Raw genomic sequence first — 15264 nt, 5'->3', positions numbered from 1 at the left:
AAAGCAGCTGAGGTAGGCTAAATGCAGGTCAGAAGGCGGTCAACTAAACCTGTTAATGAATTGTGAACTCAAGCTGATATCAAAGCATTGTTGACACTGGCCCATAACATATCATATATACTTATATACTATCTGGGGACCTCAAAATACATTCTGGGACCCTGTTTTAATACCCTGACCCACAGATTGTGTACTTGTGTTGTAAATAAAAACTGGAGGCCTCACAATGAGATCTCCATGATTAATATCTTGTCCAATGGTTGACTTTATATTAAACTCCTGGCAGTTCCCGTTGCAGTACATGGGGAGGTGGCACTTCTTGGCTGCGGCAGGACATTGTGGAAGCCAGGAGCTGGAGATCTTCAAGGTTATGGATAACGCCCGATTCAATGTCCAGGAAAGCTCAGAGAGAGAGAAACTGGAGTTCACTGCATCCATCAGAGTGTGAGATAAACCGTATGTCTTTATCACCCTATCCCTGCTCTTTTTCTGTTATCTTCTATCTGCTCCACAGAGGGGGCCAATCGAACATAGAATGAGATTGTTGCATGATACAAATATTTATCAAATATATCACAATGTAAAGACCATAGAAGATGGTGACAGTAAGTTGTAGAGGATGAGCCCCATGCTCTTTGAGTCAGCATCTTCTGTTGATGTCATACATCACTTACTTCTACAGCACCTCTTGGGTCAAAACCAAATTTTCCATGAGCCCTGTAGAAAAAAAAAATGCCCAACTAGGCATGTTGGGTGAAGCAAATGATTGCATCCCCCTATGTGTCACTAGTTAAAACTTAAAACCCTTAATGACCAGCATTAGGACAAAGGTCTGCATGTATCCATGAAAATGTATAGTGAAATGTAGTATGTACTGTACAGACTCCAAAAGAAGAGTGTTCATACGCATATTCCCTTGTCCCACCATTCACATTCTATCTTTTTATTGTTCAAAAACCTTCACATTTGACATTTCGGAGTGTGTTGGATGCCTGGTCCCCGGCTGTGCTCTGTGGTTCCTTTCCACCAGCCCCGACATCACTACAAAACACAATGATGTAGGGATAAGTGGAAGGAACCACAGCATGCAGCAGGGGACACAGGCATCAGCAAGTGTTGAATGGATGGTTCTTGAATAGAGTGAAGATCCGAGAAACGGGAGGCAGGACAGTCGATTATAAACTTTTTCTTTTTTTCATAAGCACTTTATTGAAATTTTACAAAGGTACAAAGTACATTCCGAACAGAGAAAGATCACATAATCCAAAAACTGGATATGCCGTGCACATATATTAAGATGAAACCACAAATAATTCAATACATTTGGTAATGCGCATGCAAGTGAAGTAAGTCTAGGTTCACATATATGCAGTTGATGCGTTTTTCAGGCATTTTAGTTTTTTTTTTTTTTCTCTTTAAACGTACTGCAAAACACACTGTATAAAGCTGGTTGCTAAGGAGGGGGCCGGGAAGCTGGCCGCTTCTTCCCTAACAACTGATGAGTCATCAGCTGTCAGCGGGGTTCCTGCTGAAAGCTGAATTAAAAATAAAAAATTTGCCGTCCCAAAAATTTGCCAAAAAACGCCGTGGGGTTCCCCCCCCCCAGGTCTATACCAGGCCCTTCGGGTCTAGTATGGATTCGGAGGAGAGCCCCTACCCACACCAACATTTTTTTTAAAAACGGTGTGGGGTCCCCCCAAAATCCATACCAGACCCTTATCCGAGCATGTCACCCGGCAGGTCAGGAAAGGGAGGGGACGAGGGAGGGGATGAGCGAGCGCCCCCCCCCCCCCCTTCCTGAACCATACCATTCCCTCAACATGGGGGGGCGTGGGTGCTTTGGGGCAGGGGGGCTCTGCCCCACCCCAAATCACCTTGCCCCATGTTGATGAGGACAGGGGCCACTTCCTGACAACCCTAGGTGGTGGTTGCCGGGGTCTGTGAGCAGAGGGCTTATTGGAATCTGGAAGCCCCCTTTAACAAGGGAACCCCCAGATTCCAGCCCCCCACCCTATGTGAATGGGTATCGGGTACAACCCCTACCCATTCACCAAAAAAGCAGTGATAAGTAAAAAAAAACAAGAGCCAGTTTTTGACAATTCCTATATTAGTAAAATAGCTCTGAGCCACCGTCTCTCCCGGTGTCGTCTCTCCCAGTGCCCTTGTCTTCTTCCGCCACCATTTTCTCCCCGAGCTGCCATCTCCCGGTGTCGTCTTTTTCCTCACCGCCGCCACTGCCTTCTTCCTCCTCGCGTCGCTGTCTTCTTCTTCTTCTTCCTCGCTGCCCCTGGTTACCCTCTAAAAAACAAAAAAACTGGTCTCGTCACAAAGCTGTCTTCCTCCGTTGTTATGTTCCCCGCTGTCCGGCGCCTCTTATATAGGCATGGGGCGTTGCCATCCGATGACGTTGCCCGGAGAGCCCGCACGCTGAACTAGTACCATAGGAAACCATGTTAAATGGACTGTAGTGCGTTTCTGCAAACTGCAAAACTCACTAAAAAACGCATAGGTGTGAACGTAGGGTAAGATGAACTAAAAAAAGTTTGACCAACAACTGGGAGTTGTTAAACGAGGGCAAATAATGCTCTGTTCACACATGTCCAGCCGCAGTTTCAGCACAATTTTTATAGAAAAGGCTGCCGGTTCACGTGATGCAAATTGGATGCGGTTCAAAACGTATTCAATTCACACATACAGTATGTGAACCCAGCCTAAGACAGAACATAAGCTTTTATTTTGCAGGTTGTACGCTTTAAATTTTTTTTAACTTAGCGATAAAGTCTTTTTATGTATAGTGGTTTCATACATATATTCTTTCCTTTAATTTCTATAAAAATTATATTTTTTTAATTATTCAGGTAAATGTAAAATAATGTATGTTATTATTTTGTATTCTTTTGTTAGGTCAGCAGGTGGTACTTTAGGATCTTTATCATATGGTCTTACTTACCTCTAAAAAAGACTGCTGTTTACAGACTTCAACAGCTTCAGCTGAAATTTACTTACACAGGTGGTCTGTGACTGATCAGCAGCAATTCTTCCCTCATCTAGGGTTGCCACCTTTTCTTCAAGCCAAACCCGAACACTTTACTGCGGAAAAATATTTTTTCCCTGTGCCACTAAGCACTGTAGGATTATAAAAGACCTGAGACATATTTGGGTGCCCAAAGGAGAGTAGTAATGCGGCTGTGTAGCCAAATTTCTCTTGCTGACATCATCGCCCCACCCTTAAGTGATGCCAAACCTGCCGCCAACAGCTCCCGGACGGCAACAGATTTGTTTGTGACTATCTTGGTTACTTGGGGAGCCACAGCCCATTCTGAATACTGTGTCTGGGTTTCAGGCAGACTGAAACCTGGACACGTGATTCAAAACCCGGACTGTCCGGGTGAATCCTGGACAGGTGGCATCCCTACCTTCATCTGAAGGAAGAAAAAGGGGCCTGAAGGCAAGCAACCACTGCTGTTCTGCCTCTTCAGTTCTGCCTCTTTGGCTAGCAAATAGTGCTCTGAGAATCCTTTGTCATTAAATGTTTATTTTTTAGATAAATATATAAATATATTAGTAAAAAACAGTTTAAAAATTTAAAACATTGGGTGTCATTCAACCCCAGAAGTAGAGTGAAAATGAATTGCAGCTTGGCACCAGAGGTAATGTGAGTACTGCAGTGAAGGGAAAGGTGATCTCACTACTGCTCAGCTTCGTACAAGAAGGGCAATGATTCTGCAGCATAGAGCCGTGACTTTGAAGGAAAGCTGCAAACAAGTAAGATGCTGACTAGGAGGGATTATTAACATTCAGCTGGACTTGTTTTGTAATGTTGAGATGTTTCACCGCCATTCCAAGTGGCTCTGTCATTTCTAATGAATGTACATGAACATACCCAAGTATTTATAGCCACGCATGTAACTCTGTAACCTTAAAGTGTTTCCAAACACAAGAAAAAAATATGACTATATTCAGCTCACCTGTCCTTAGATGTGGTGGCTGCGTTAGTTTTTTTTTTAAATTTATCTTCAGCTGGAGATTCTGCCAGTAACACAACTTCTGTCCTACAGTGACAAGCTTTCTCACTGTTCTATATTAAAAGAGAAGTTTTTTTTTTTTTTTAATCATATTTGCCTAGGTGCATGATGTATCGATCCGATGCTGCATCTGTCCCCCGCCATCTCGAAACGGTGAGAACTGAGCAATCAAACACAGCTGATCGCTCAGTTCTCCCAGCCACTCTGAACAGAGAGCTAATGACTGTCAGTCACCGCTCTCTGCGCTTTTTTTTTAAATTCTCCTTACACCGGATTGGGTATTCTTTAGAAAGTGAAGCTTCACCGCATTCACTAAGCTCTGGGGAAAATTATTGCAATGGCAGCAAATACCCTGTTTACCCGAAAATAAGACCTAGCGTGAGTGTCAGTGATGGCTGCAATATAAGCCCTACCCCCCAAATAAGCCCTACCCTGTTTCCCCGAAAATGAGCCCTACCCTGAAAATAAGACCTACAAGGACTTTTACTAGGGGTTATTTGGGGGGTAGGGCTTATATTGCAGCCATCACCGACAATCACGCTAGGTCTTATTTTCGGGGAAACAGGGTAGGAGGTCTTCATTGTTAGGGCTTGCATACACTTTAATCCAATGACCACAAAATGCATAAAGGCAAATGCTGGTTGCTTAGAAAAATGACAAGAGCCTATGAAATCACCCATTCTATGAATGAACCTTCAGTGTGCAGCTTTCCCCCAGCCCCCCCCCCCAAATACTTACCTGAGCCAGATCCCGATCCAGCAATGTGCATGAGAGCAGCTGCTCTCCTGGCTCTCTCCTTCCTCACTGACTCAGACACATCAGTGGGAGCCAATGGCTCAGTCAGTGAAGAGGGGCAGGGCTGAGCTTTGGTCTGGGCTTCTTATGAACACACACACCATGGCTTGGAAGCGAGCATGCATGAGTGCCCCCAAGAGGCTTGCTATATGGGCACTCTGCAGGGAGGAGGAGCCAGGAGCAATGGCAGGGGACCTGCGAAGAGGAGGATCTGGGCTGCTCTGTGCAAAACCAACTGCACAGAGCAGGTACAGTCAGGTCCACAAATATTGGGACATCAACACAATTCCAATCTTTTTGGCTCTATACACCACCACAATGGATTTGAAATGAAACAAACAAGATGTGCTTTAACTGCAGACTTTCAGCTTTAATTTGAGGGTATTTACATCCAAATCAGGTGAACGGTGTAGGAATTACAACAGTTTGTATATGTGCCTCCCACTTTTTAAGAGACCAAAAGTAATAGGACAATTGGCTGCTCAGCTGTTCCATGGCCAGGTGTGTGCTATTCCCTCATTATCCCATTTACAAGGAGCAGATAAAAGGTCCAGAGTTCATTTCAAGTGTGCTATTTGCATTTGGAATCTGTTGCTGTTAACTCTCAATATGAGATCCAAAGAGCTGTCACTATAAGTGAAGCAAGCCATCATTAGGCTGAAAAAACAAAACAAACCCATCAGAGAGATAGCAAAAACATTAGCTGTGGCCAAATCAACTGTTTTGATCATCCTTAAAAAGAAAGAACGCACCGGTGAGCTTAGCAACACCAAAAGTACTGGAAGACCACGGAAAACAACTGTGGTCAATGACCGAAGAATTCTTTCCCTGGTGAAGAAAACACCCTTCACAACAGTTGGCCAGATCAAGAACACTCTCCAGGAGGTAGGTGTATGTGTGTCAAAGTCAACAATCAAGAGGAGACTTCACCAGAGTGAATACAGAGGGTTCACCTCAAGATGTAAACCATTGGTGAGCCTCAAAAACAGGAAGGCCAGATTAGAGTTTGCCAAACAACATCTAAAAAAGCCTTCACAGTTCTGGAATAACATCCTATGGACAGATGAGACCAAGATCAATTTGTACCAGAGTGATGGGAAGAGAAGAGTATGGAGAAGGAAAGGAACTGCTCATGATCCAAAGCATACCACCTCATCAGTGAAGCATGGTGGTGGTAGTGTCATGGCGTGGGCATGTATGGCTGCCAATGGAACTGGTTCTCTTGTATTTATTGATGATGTGACTGCTGACAAAAGCAACAGGATGAATTCTGAAGTGTTTCGGGCAATATTATCTGCTCATATTCAGCAAAATGCTTCAGAACTCATTGGACGGCGCTTCACAGTGCAGATGGACAATAACCCGAAGCATATTGCGAAAGCAACCAAAAAAAAAAAAAAAGAGTTTTCTAAGGGAAAGAAGTGGAATGTTATGCAATGGCCAAGTCAATCACCTGACCTGAATCCGGTTAAGCATGCATTTCACTTGCTGAAGACAAAACTGATGGGAAAATGCCCCAAGAACAAGCAGGAACTGAAGACAGTTGCAGTAGAGGCCTGGCAGAGCATCACCAGGGATGAAACCCAGCGTCTGGTGATGTCTATGTGTTCCAGACTTCAGGCTGTAATTGACTGCAAAGGATTTGCAACCAAGTATAAAAAAGTGAAAGTCTGATGGATGATTGTTAATCTGTCCCATTACTTTTGGTCCCTTAAAAAGTGGGAGGCACATATACAAACTGTTGTAATTCCTACACCGTTCACCTGATTTGGATGTAAATCCCTCAAATTAAAGCTGAAAGTCTGCAGTTAAAGCAAATCTTGTTCGTTTCATTTCAAATCCATTGTGGTGGTGTATAGAGCCAAAAGGATTAGAAATGTGTCGATGTCCCGATATTTATGGACCTGACTGTAAGTATGACTTGTTTGTTATTTAAAAAAAAAGAGAAAGTGAGCCTTTGGTATCACTTTAAAGTGAGAAGTGTTTTCAAGTCACCAGGGTGTTAAAATAGCATTATATGGGTGACAGGTGGTGTTAAAGGGATCCCCAACCATTTAGGAATGCCTGTTCCAGTTTTACATAGCTGATAGCTGTAAATTAGCTGAAATTTTTACAAACCAATTGTCCCCTCTGTCTATAATACACACCTCAGTGCTATTGATAACCTCCTTCTGAAAATGCTAGTTGCCTGACAGACATGCACTTTTTGGGTCACTGACTTGTAAGATACATGTAGCCATTGAATTCAGAACTCTTTATTTACATATTTTTTTCTTGGTCAGTATTTTAGAACACATTAAAGCCATTTTATCAATATGACAGTCAGGCAACCAGCATTAGAGTGAGAGTTCAGTGGCAGCGTGCTCCAAATTTATCACAATTTTTGTTTAAAGTGGTTGTAAACCTCAGACATAAAATATGAACAAAGCATATCCCTCTACAGTGTGTACTTGTCTCAATTAAGAGCACTAAGTGTCATTTCTGTCTGCTGCCTCCTTCCTCTGATATCAGCATGAGTCACTTCTGACAAGTCTTCCTGACACCAAGAGAAAAAAGGTGACGGGGGAGATCAGGCTGATTGACAGCCTTAGCTCTGTTCCTGTGAGCTGATTTCTTCCAATCATCTCTCAGAGCTCTCATCACTGAGCTCTGCAGACAAGCTGTATAAATTCTACACTTTGAACACTTCACTGGGTATATGTAAGGGTTACAGGGGGTACATTTAAATTTTAATTTGACATAGAAACCCATTCATCTACCTGGTATCTGTATTCTCTGTTGTGTCTGTTGGTCATCTGTTTACATTGGTCTCTGTCTCTCCAGTATGGATGGGTCGTGTGTTCCGCGAAAGTGGGTTTATCTGCTAAATGAGGGCAGCACAGAACTCCGGACTGCAGGTCAGTGATCAACAGAGCAGTACAAATAAATCCCACCTTATCTGAATTAAAGTGCTCACTCGCCAATTTTAATTGTATCCTGTCGGCAGGACATCCAGACAGACTGACCGAGCTGTTTTCGTGTCATTGCCCCGATTGCATCATCCTGAAGGAAACCGATAACAGCACCAACAGACTTCTCCTCTACTGTAAGTAAAATAAGGCAATACAGCAAAATGACTAACCAACCTACCTGCCCAAGTCCATCCGGAAGATTGGACAGAGTTCCACCTTAGTGTCTTGCCACATGTGGTTGTAAGGGAGGAACATCTGTATTTCATAGAGGAATTGCTCAAGGCTTCTTTATTGCTCAGGAACTGTCTTCCTAGGTCCACTAGGAAACCGACACTTCCAGGAGTGTTGACCTCCTTGGTCCCCTTCAGCTCTCAGTGGTTCCCCATGCTGACCCCCCTTGTCACTATTGTGTCATGTAATGATGTGGAGGTGGTAGCAGGAGGAACCATTAAGACCCGGGGGAAAGTTTCCCGGAAATGTTGGTTTTCCAGCAGACGTTGGTGGAGCATTTCTCAGAAATGGAGCATAGATTAACCGTGCAAGCAACTGCAGGGTATGTATATAAACCAGTGGCGGCTGGTGGTAATTTTTTTGGACCCACAGCCACAGCCACCCCCCCTCCTCCGGTCAGTATTCATTTGCTATTGTCACACAACAGCACCCCAAGCTCCCCCTTTTTTGAAGCCTATTAGATCCTCTGGGTCTAATCACGTGCTTCAAAAGAAGAAAAAACCTGATTGGGATCCATGCGTCCGGCGCCCTGCATGTAGATTAGGGTCCGAACGCATGAAAAGGGGGGGCGGCGCCCTGCATTATAGACCGCCTATTGATATAAACCTTTGTTTTACAGGTAGACCATTTCCTGGAAAATATAGTATAGCTACAAGGTCAATATAAAGATCAATTCCACCTTTGCCTTAAACTTTTTATAATACTGAGGTCCAGCAGGTATGAGAATACAAAAGCAGCCCTGGGGCTGACCCTTGTATTACCTGATCTCCTGTGGTCCTGAACATCACTGTGCTAACAGACCCACAAAAAGACTGCAGAAAAAAAAAAGTATGTATAATGTGATTTTTTTGTTTAAGTGGTGAAGGTGGTGGAGGCTTCAGGAAGGGCAGAGGGTGGGGGCTTCAAGGAGCAGAGGTTGGGGGTAAGACTGGAGTTGGGCTTTAATGGGGTTATAAAGGCAGAAGATTTTTTTTTAACCTTAACTAACTATAAACTTAACTATAAGCACATTTTTTTTTTCATTTTGGATAGAGTAAGGGAGGGTTATAACCCCTGCCATTTTTTTTCTGCCTTCTGTGTCCCATTGGGGATATTTCACTTCCTTAACCATAGCCAAAACAGGGGAGAGGAAATCCCTACAAATGAAGGGAATTCCATGGGGCCCCAAGGTCACTAGAACTAGTGCCCCATTGCCGGTGTTCAATATGTTGGGGGCAGCAAACTAACACCCCCCCTGGGGTTGCCACCTCATCCCTTTAAACCCGAACATATATTAATTACACAGGTTCTGTGGTTGATTAATGTGGCAATTAAACTCACTTGATGCCTTATCAGCTTTAAATTAGTCTCAGAACCTGATTAATTCATATGTGTTCGGGTCAAGGACCAAGTCAGATGTACTGGCTGATACTGGTAACTATGGGCTCACTCACACAATTGAGGTTGGGATGCATTTGGCAGACTCGTCCTGCTCAATCTGAATGTAAAAACAAGACAAGTTCTATTGCGAGTCAGTGCTGTGTGAAGTAAACAGAACTGCATGAGATGTCATTTCGGACGGGAAGACGGCGATTTTGCCTTTAGTTATACTTTAAAGTGGTTGTAAACCTCAGAGATTAAATATGAACAATGCATATCCCTCTATAGTGTGTACTTGTCTCAATTAAACCCAAAAGTGGAACTTCCGCTTTAAGTACTCCTCGCCCCCTGACATGCCACAATTGGCATGTCATTTTTTTTTGGGGGGGGGGGGGGAGTGGGTACCTGGTTTTGAGAGGGACTCTTCCTGTCCCACTTCCTCCTTTTGTCTTCTGGCCGCCTAGGCGACTCTTCCCTCACTGCAATCTTTTGGGACATGTCACAGGTCCCAGAAGATTGCCTGGCCACTGACAGAGCGCAGCGCAACACAGCACCCGGCTGTGAAGCCACAAGTTGTCACAGCCGGGCTCCAACACTTACAATGCCAGCGCTGCGGAGAGGCGCGGGAGGGGAGTGAGGGATCAGGTGGCCGCATTGCTTGACCGTGGGACAGGTAAGTGTCTGTTTATTAAAAGTCAGCAGCTATACATTTTGTAGCTGCTGACTTTTAATAAACGTAACAACCAGTGGAACTCCGGTTTAAGAGCACTAAGTGTCACTTTTGTCTGCTGCCTTGTTCCTCTGCTATCAGCATGAATCAATTCTGACAAGTTTTCCTGACACCAAGGAAAAAATGGTGAAAGGGGAGGAACCTCCAGTTGATTGACAGCCTCAGTTCTGTTCCAGTGTGCTGTGTGAAGGAGGGTGTGTCTCTTCCCTCAAATCAGCTCTCAGAGCTCTCATCACTGAGCTCTGCAGAGTGCAACAGGCCGTTAAGGCAGCAGTGGGTGCCATTGGCCACATAGAGCCCAGTTCTGGAACGTGCCCGCATAAGTGCCCCTATAGCAAGCCGCTTGTTATGGGGGGCACCCAGAAGGGGGATCTGTTTGTTTACTTACACAGATACCCATTCTGGCTCTCTGTGGAGTGATTGCAGGTGGCCGGCGGACATTGCGGCTGCAGGCCATGCACATCGTCTCCGGCGCGTGCCCCCTCTCACTCTTAAAGCAACCGACGTACACCTACGGCGATTTGCGCAGCCGCGACAACCTGCCGCAGTATAATGACAGCGGCTGATCGGCAAGCGGGTAATATCTTTAATATCCATGAGCTGGTGTTCCTGAAAAAGAAAAAAAAATCTCAATTTCTTTAACTACCTCCCACCCGCCGTATAGACATCGGGCACTCTCATTCTGGGATGACATCATAAGAAGTTGCCCCAGTCTCACAGCTCTTGCGCACCCGCGGGGGGAACGCAGCACAGCGATCGTGGGCGCGCTGTGTCCCTGGGACACAGCGTGATGATGACGCAGCTCTTTACCTATGTGATCAGCTGATCACATGTAAACAAGAAAGTGCCGGTAATTAATTGTCTCTCCTCGCCTCACACTGACAGAGTGTGAGGAGAGGATAGTCGATCGGCGTCATTTCCTCGCAGGGAAGACCTTTACAGATAATCAGTAACCTGATTATCAGTGCAGCCCCAACAGTGCCCAGCAGTGATGCCAATCTGTGCCCAGCAGTGATGCCAATTTGTGCCCATCAGTGATGCCAATCTGTGCCCATCAGTGATGCCAGTCAGTGCTGCCTTTCAGTGCCGCCTATCCGTGCCCATCAGTGCCACCTATCAGTGTCTATCAGTGCAGCATATTAGTGCCTCCTCATCAGTGCCGCCTCATCAGTGCACATCAGTGAAGGAGAAAAATTACTTATTTACAAAATTTTCTAAAAGAAAGTAAGAAAAACTGAAAATTGGTCTGGCCAGGAAAGGGGTAAAAGTGCCCGGTATTGAAGCGGTTAAACTTTGTGTAGAGTCACAATATAGCGGAGGGGGAGGGAATATACAAAGATTTTCAAGGTGTCAGTCAGCGGACTGCATATTAAAAAATACGTTCACACCTCAAGGAAGAAAGTAAAAGTACACACTACTTATGTCTACAGGTCTCAACAGATTGTTATTCTGAAACGATTATAACTTTCAGGAAGATTAAAAGTCTGCGTTACTCACCAGCCACCTTGTCCCCTTTCTTCCTTCCTCAGCTCGCACCCCGCGGTTAGAAGAAGGCTGTATGGATGAGTTCAAGCGCAAATCTGATTGTGAAGGCTACAAAGACATTCTATTGATTCCTCAGACTCTAGGTAATGGTTCCACCAATGATTATACATGATACGTGATCGATGAGGGTCAATTTGATTATGAGAGTTTGCGAGAGTAAATCTGGTTATATGAAAAGTGACGTAAAGATGTTTTCTGGCAAGATGTGGTCATACAAATATACAGGCATTGTGGTAAGTATAATAAAAGACATAACTAGGAATGTTGGCAATCTAGCCACGGTGTTTGTATCGATGGCCTCTTGCATGAGTTGTTCAACCGCACCTCATTTTTTGATCACACCACACCCTATGTAGTATAAAAAAAAAAAGAACATAGGGTGTGAGTGAGTTTATGATGTTAGATTTTCACCCCAGTGAGCAGTCTTGACCCAACTTGCTATCTGCTGCACTGGCATTGTGGCACCCAACCTTTGTCCTCAGGGATTATTTTTACCGTAATGTGCCTTGGGGGCCAGGGTCTATGGAAGCATGGCTGGAGTGGTAGCACCAATCATTTATTTCCATCTTCTGTCGGCTTCTGGATATTTACACCTAAACTTAGCAACATAACTTTAGGGAAAGAATGGTTTTGAGAGGAGTCACAAGAACCTTTAGTTAAAAAAAAAACTGAACCCATCTCTTCTTTCTTTTGTTTGCTGGGCCTGTACAAAAAAAAAAAGTAGTGCAGACTCAAGCTCCCTAAATTCTAGTAGTAGTTGCACAAAGGTTGTCATTATTTAGGTATGTTGTTTGACAGTGTTCCTATGTCATGCTAGTCCAGTAATTCAAGGAATGATAAGCTCTCATGACCTAAGTTCAGAAAAGTCTCACCCTACAGAACCGGCCTGACCAGGGCTAATGCTTTGATAACCACCTTCTCTAGCATACCACCCCAGCTGTCAACGTAAAGGTGACTTATATCAGGGATATGCAATTAGCGGACCTCCAGCTGTTGCAAAACTACAAGTCCCATCATGCCTCTGCCTCTGGGTGTCATGCTTGTGGCTGTCAGAGTCTTGCTATACATTGTGGGACTTGTAGTTCTGCAACAGCTGGAGGTCCGCTAATTGCATATCCCTGACTTATATGATTAAAGTGGAAGTAAAGGCTAACTATACATTTTGTTAACCTCCCTGGTGGTATGATTATGTCAGATTTCTGCATTCAAAGCAGTACAATTATTTTGCATAGAAATTTGGCGTTTTATATTGTAGGCCTGTAATTCTTAGCAATAACACACTTAAATCTGTCCAAACAAGAGTCTAGTAGATATCCTGGGTATGATAAAGTTTGAAACACAAAATCATAAATTATAATATAATAAATAAATATAAATAATTAAAAAAAATAATAATATAATAATAATAAAATGAATTTCCCCACGATTCACTATCGCTCAATTCTGCAATTGTTCTAATTTACTATCACTGTTACCTAGCTGGTCTAAAATCACTTTTGGCGTAAAGGGACACTTTTTGGTTGCTATGGACAATCTCCAGTTTCCAGGCAGAAAGAACAGTCTATATAATATAAAACTGCATGCAGGACAAACCACTAGGGACAAAAGGGACGTGAAAAAATGTCATACAGTAATGTAATCTGTAAGATTACAGTGTACTGTATGTGTTATGATTTTTACATTTTTTGAATTTGCCACCGGGCTCCACCACCGTGCATTGCAACGCTCGCAGGGAATGGAGCCCGGCACACAGAGGCTTTGGGCGGAGGACAGAGCCCGCGGACACAGCGGGGGGACATCGCAGGATCCTGTGGACAAGGTAAGTATACCGCACCAGGATCCTGCAATGCAATCCCGAGTGTAGCTCAGGGTTACCGCTAATGCTACTGAAACTTAACCCCCGAGGCACACTCGGGAAAACCGCCAGGGAGGTTAAAATGTTGCCTCTCCCTCCTCCTAACTATGCTGTGCACCCTGTATAAGAGAGGACAGCGTAACTACCTCTTTATCAAACTGCTCCAGTGTGGTCACCTGATTGAGAAGCCTTGCTTGAGAAAGGGGACTCCGCCCTGAAACGCGTAGCCACGCCAACCTACGTGTGCTATCATCTCAGCTACTTCTGGCTGCCATCTTCTTCATCCTTGTGGTCCACTTGGGCTTCCAACCTCAAATAAACAGTTGTCTCTTTCTGGTTCCTTGCTCCCACTGCATCACTTCCTGTGAGGCCAAATAATAGAGGCATCCACTGGAGCCGAGATGTATGCCACCTGCACATTTTTTATGAGAATTCATGTTTCATCTAACTACACAAGCGTGCAATACTGTTTTTAAATTTACCCTGTTACAAATAAATGCTACCCTAAGTGGTGCTCTCCCTTTTTGCATTTTTTTGTTTCCTTTGCCCAATGCCCATTGAAGGTAATGGAGAGACAGCCCCCTGCTGAATATCCTGCTGAGTACTTATTGTTATGCAGTACCCAGGTACTTCAGATGTGAGTGCAATACTAATTCAATTTGTCACATTTATCACACATACAGTATCTCGCAAAAGTGAGTACACTCCTCACAATTTTGTAAATATTTTATTATATCTTTTCATGTGAGAACACTGAAGAAATGACACTTTGCTACAATGTAAAGTATGAGTGTACAGCTTGTATAACAGTGTAAATTTGCTGTCCCCTCAAAATAACTCAACACACAGCCATTAATGTCTAAACCGCTGGCAACAAAAATGAATACACCCCTAAGTGAAAATGTCCAAATTGGCCCAAAGTGTCAATATTTTGTGTGGCCACCATTATTTTCCAGCACTGCCTTAACCCTCTTGGGCATGGAGTTCACCAGAGCTTCACAGGTTGCCACTGGAGTCCTCTTCCACTCCTCCATGATGACATCACTGAGCTGGTGGATATTAGAGACCTTGCGCTCCTCCACCTTCTGTCTGAAGATGCCTTACAGATGCTCAATAGGGTTTAGGACTGGAGACATGCTTGGCCAGTCCATCACCTTTACCCTCAGCTTCTTTAGTAAGGCAGTGTTCATCTTGGAGTTGTGTTTGGGGTCATTATAATGTTTGAATACTGCCCTGTGGCCCAGTCTCTGAAGGGGGGGGATCATGCTCTGCTTCAGTATGTCACAGTACATGTTGGCATTCATGGTTCCCTCAATGAACTGTAGCTCCCCAGTGCATGCAGCCCCAGACCATGACACTCCCACCACCATGCTTGACTGTAGGCAAAACACACTTGTCTTTGTACTCCTCACCTGGATGCCGCTACACACGCTTGACACCATCTGAACCAAATAAGTTTATCTTGGACCACGAGACATGGTTCCAGTAATCCATGTCCTTAGTCTGCTTGTCTTCAGCAAACTGTTTGCAGGCTTTCTTGTACATCATCTTTAGAAGAGGCTTCCTTCTGGGATGACAACCTGTCAGGGCTGGGCTCAGCCCTTCCTTCTCTGAGCTGGCCGCTCAGCTGTTGGCTAATTGTCAACTCCTATCTCTCCACAGTGATTCACCTATTGATGATATCCTGCTCGTCAGTCCTACTTACTTAAGCCGTCCAGCCCAGATGATCTCTGCCTTCACCTTGGTCAACATCACAGAGACTTTCTCCTGTTA

The 15264-nt window shown here is 44.3% G+C and overlaps 1 protein-coding gene across 2 annotated transcripts in view; it reads left to right on the top strand.

Moving 5' to 3' along the window:
- APOM (apolipoprotein M) overlaps positions 1-15264 on the top strand; it is a 43887-nt gene that overhangs the window by 5748 nt on the left and 22875 nt on the right. Inside the window, exons 2-5 of one of the 2 annotated variants that reach the window (XM_073598459.1) lie at positions 287-444; positions 7644-7717; positions 7807-7905; positions 11621-11719. In XM_073598459.1, coding sequence (XP_073454560.1) covers positions 287-444; positions 7644-7717; positions 7807-7905; positions 11621-11719 — 430 coding nt within the window. The remainder of the gene's footprint in view (positions 1-286; positions 445-7643; positions 7718-7806; positions 7906-11620; positions 11720-15264) is intronic. The other variant, XM_073598458.1, reaches the window with a different exon arrangement.

The sequence above is a fragment of the Aquarana catesbeiana genome, linkage group LG09 (genome assembly GCF_042186555.1).
Source record: "Aquarana catesbeiana isolate 2022-GZ linkage group LG09, ASM4218655v1, whole genome shotgun sequence".
Classification (NCBI taxonomy): Eukaryota; Metazoa; Chordata; class Amphibia; order Anura; family Ranidae; genus Aquarana; species Aquarana catesbeiana.
This window is presented reverse-complemented; position numbering and strand designations above follow the sequence as displayed.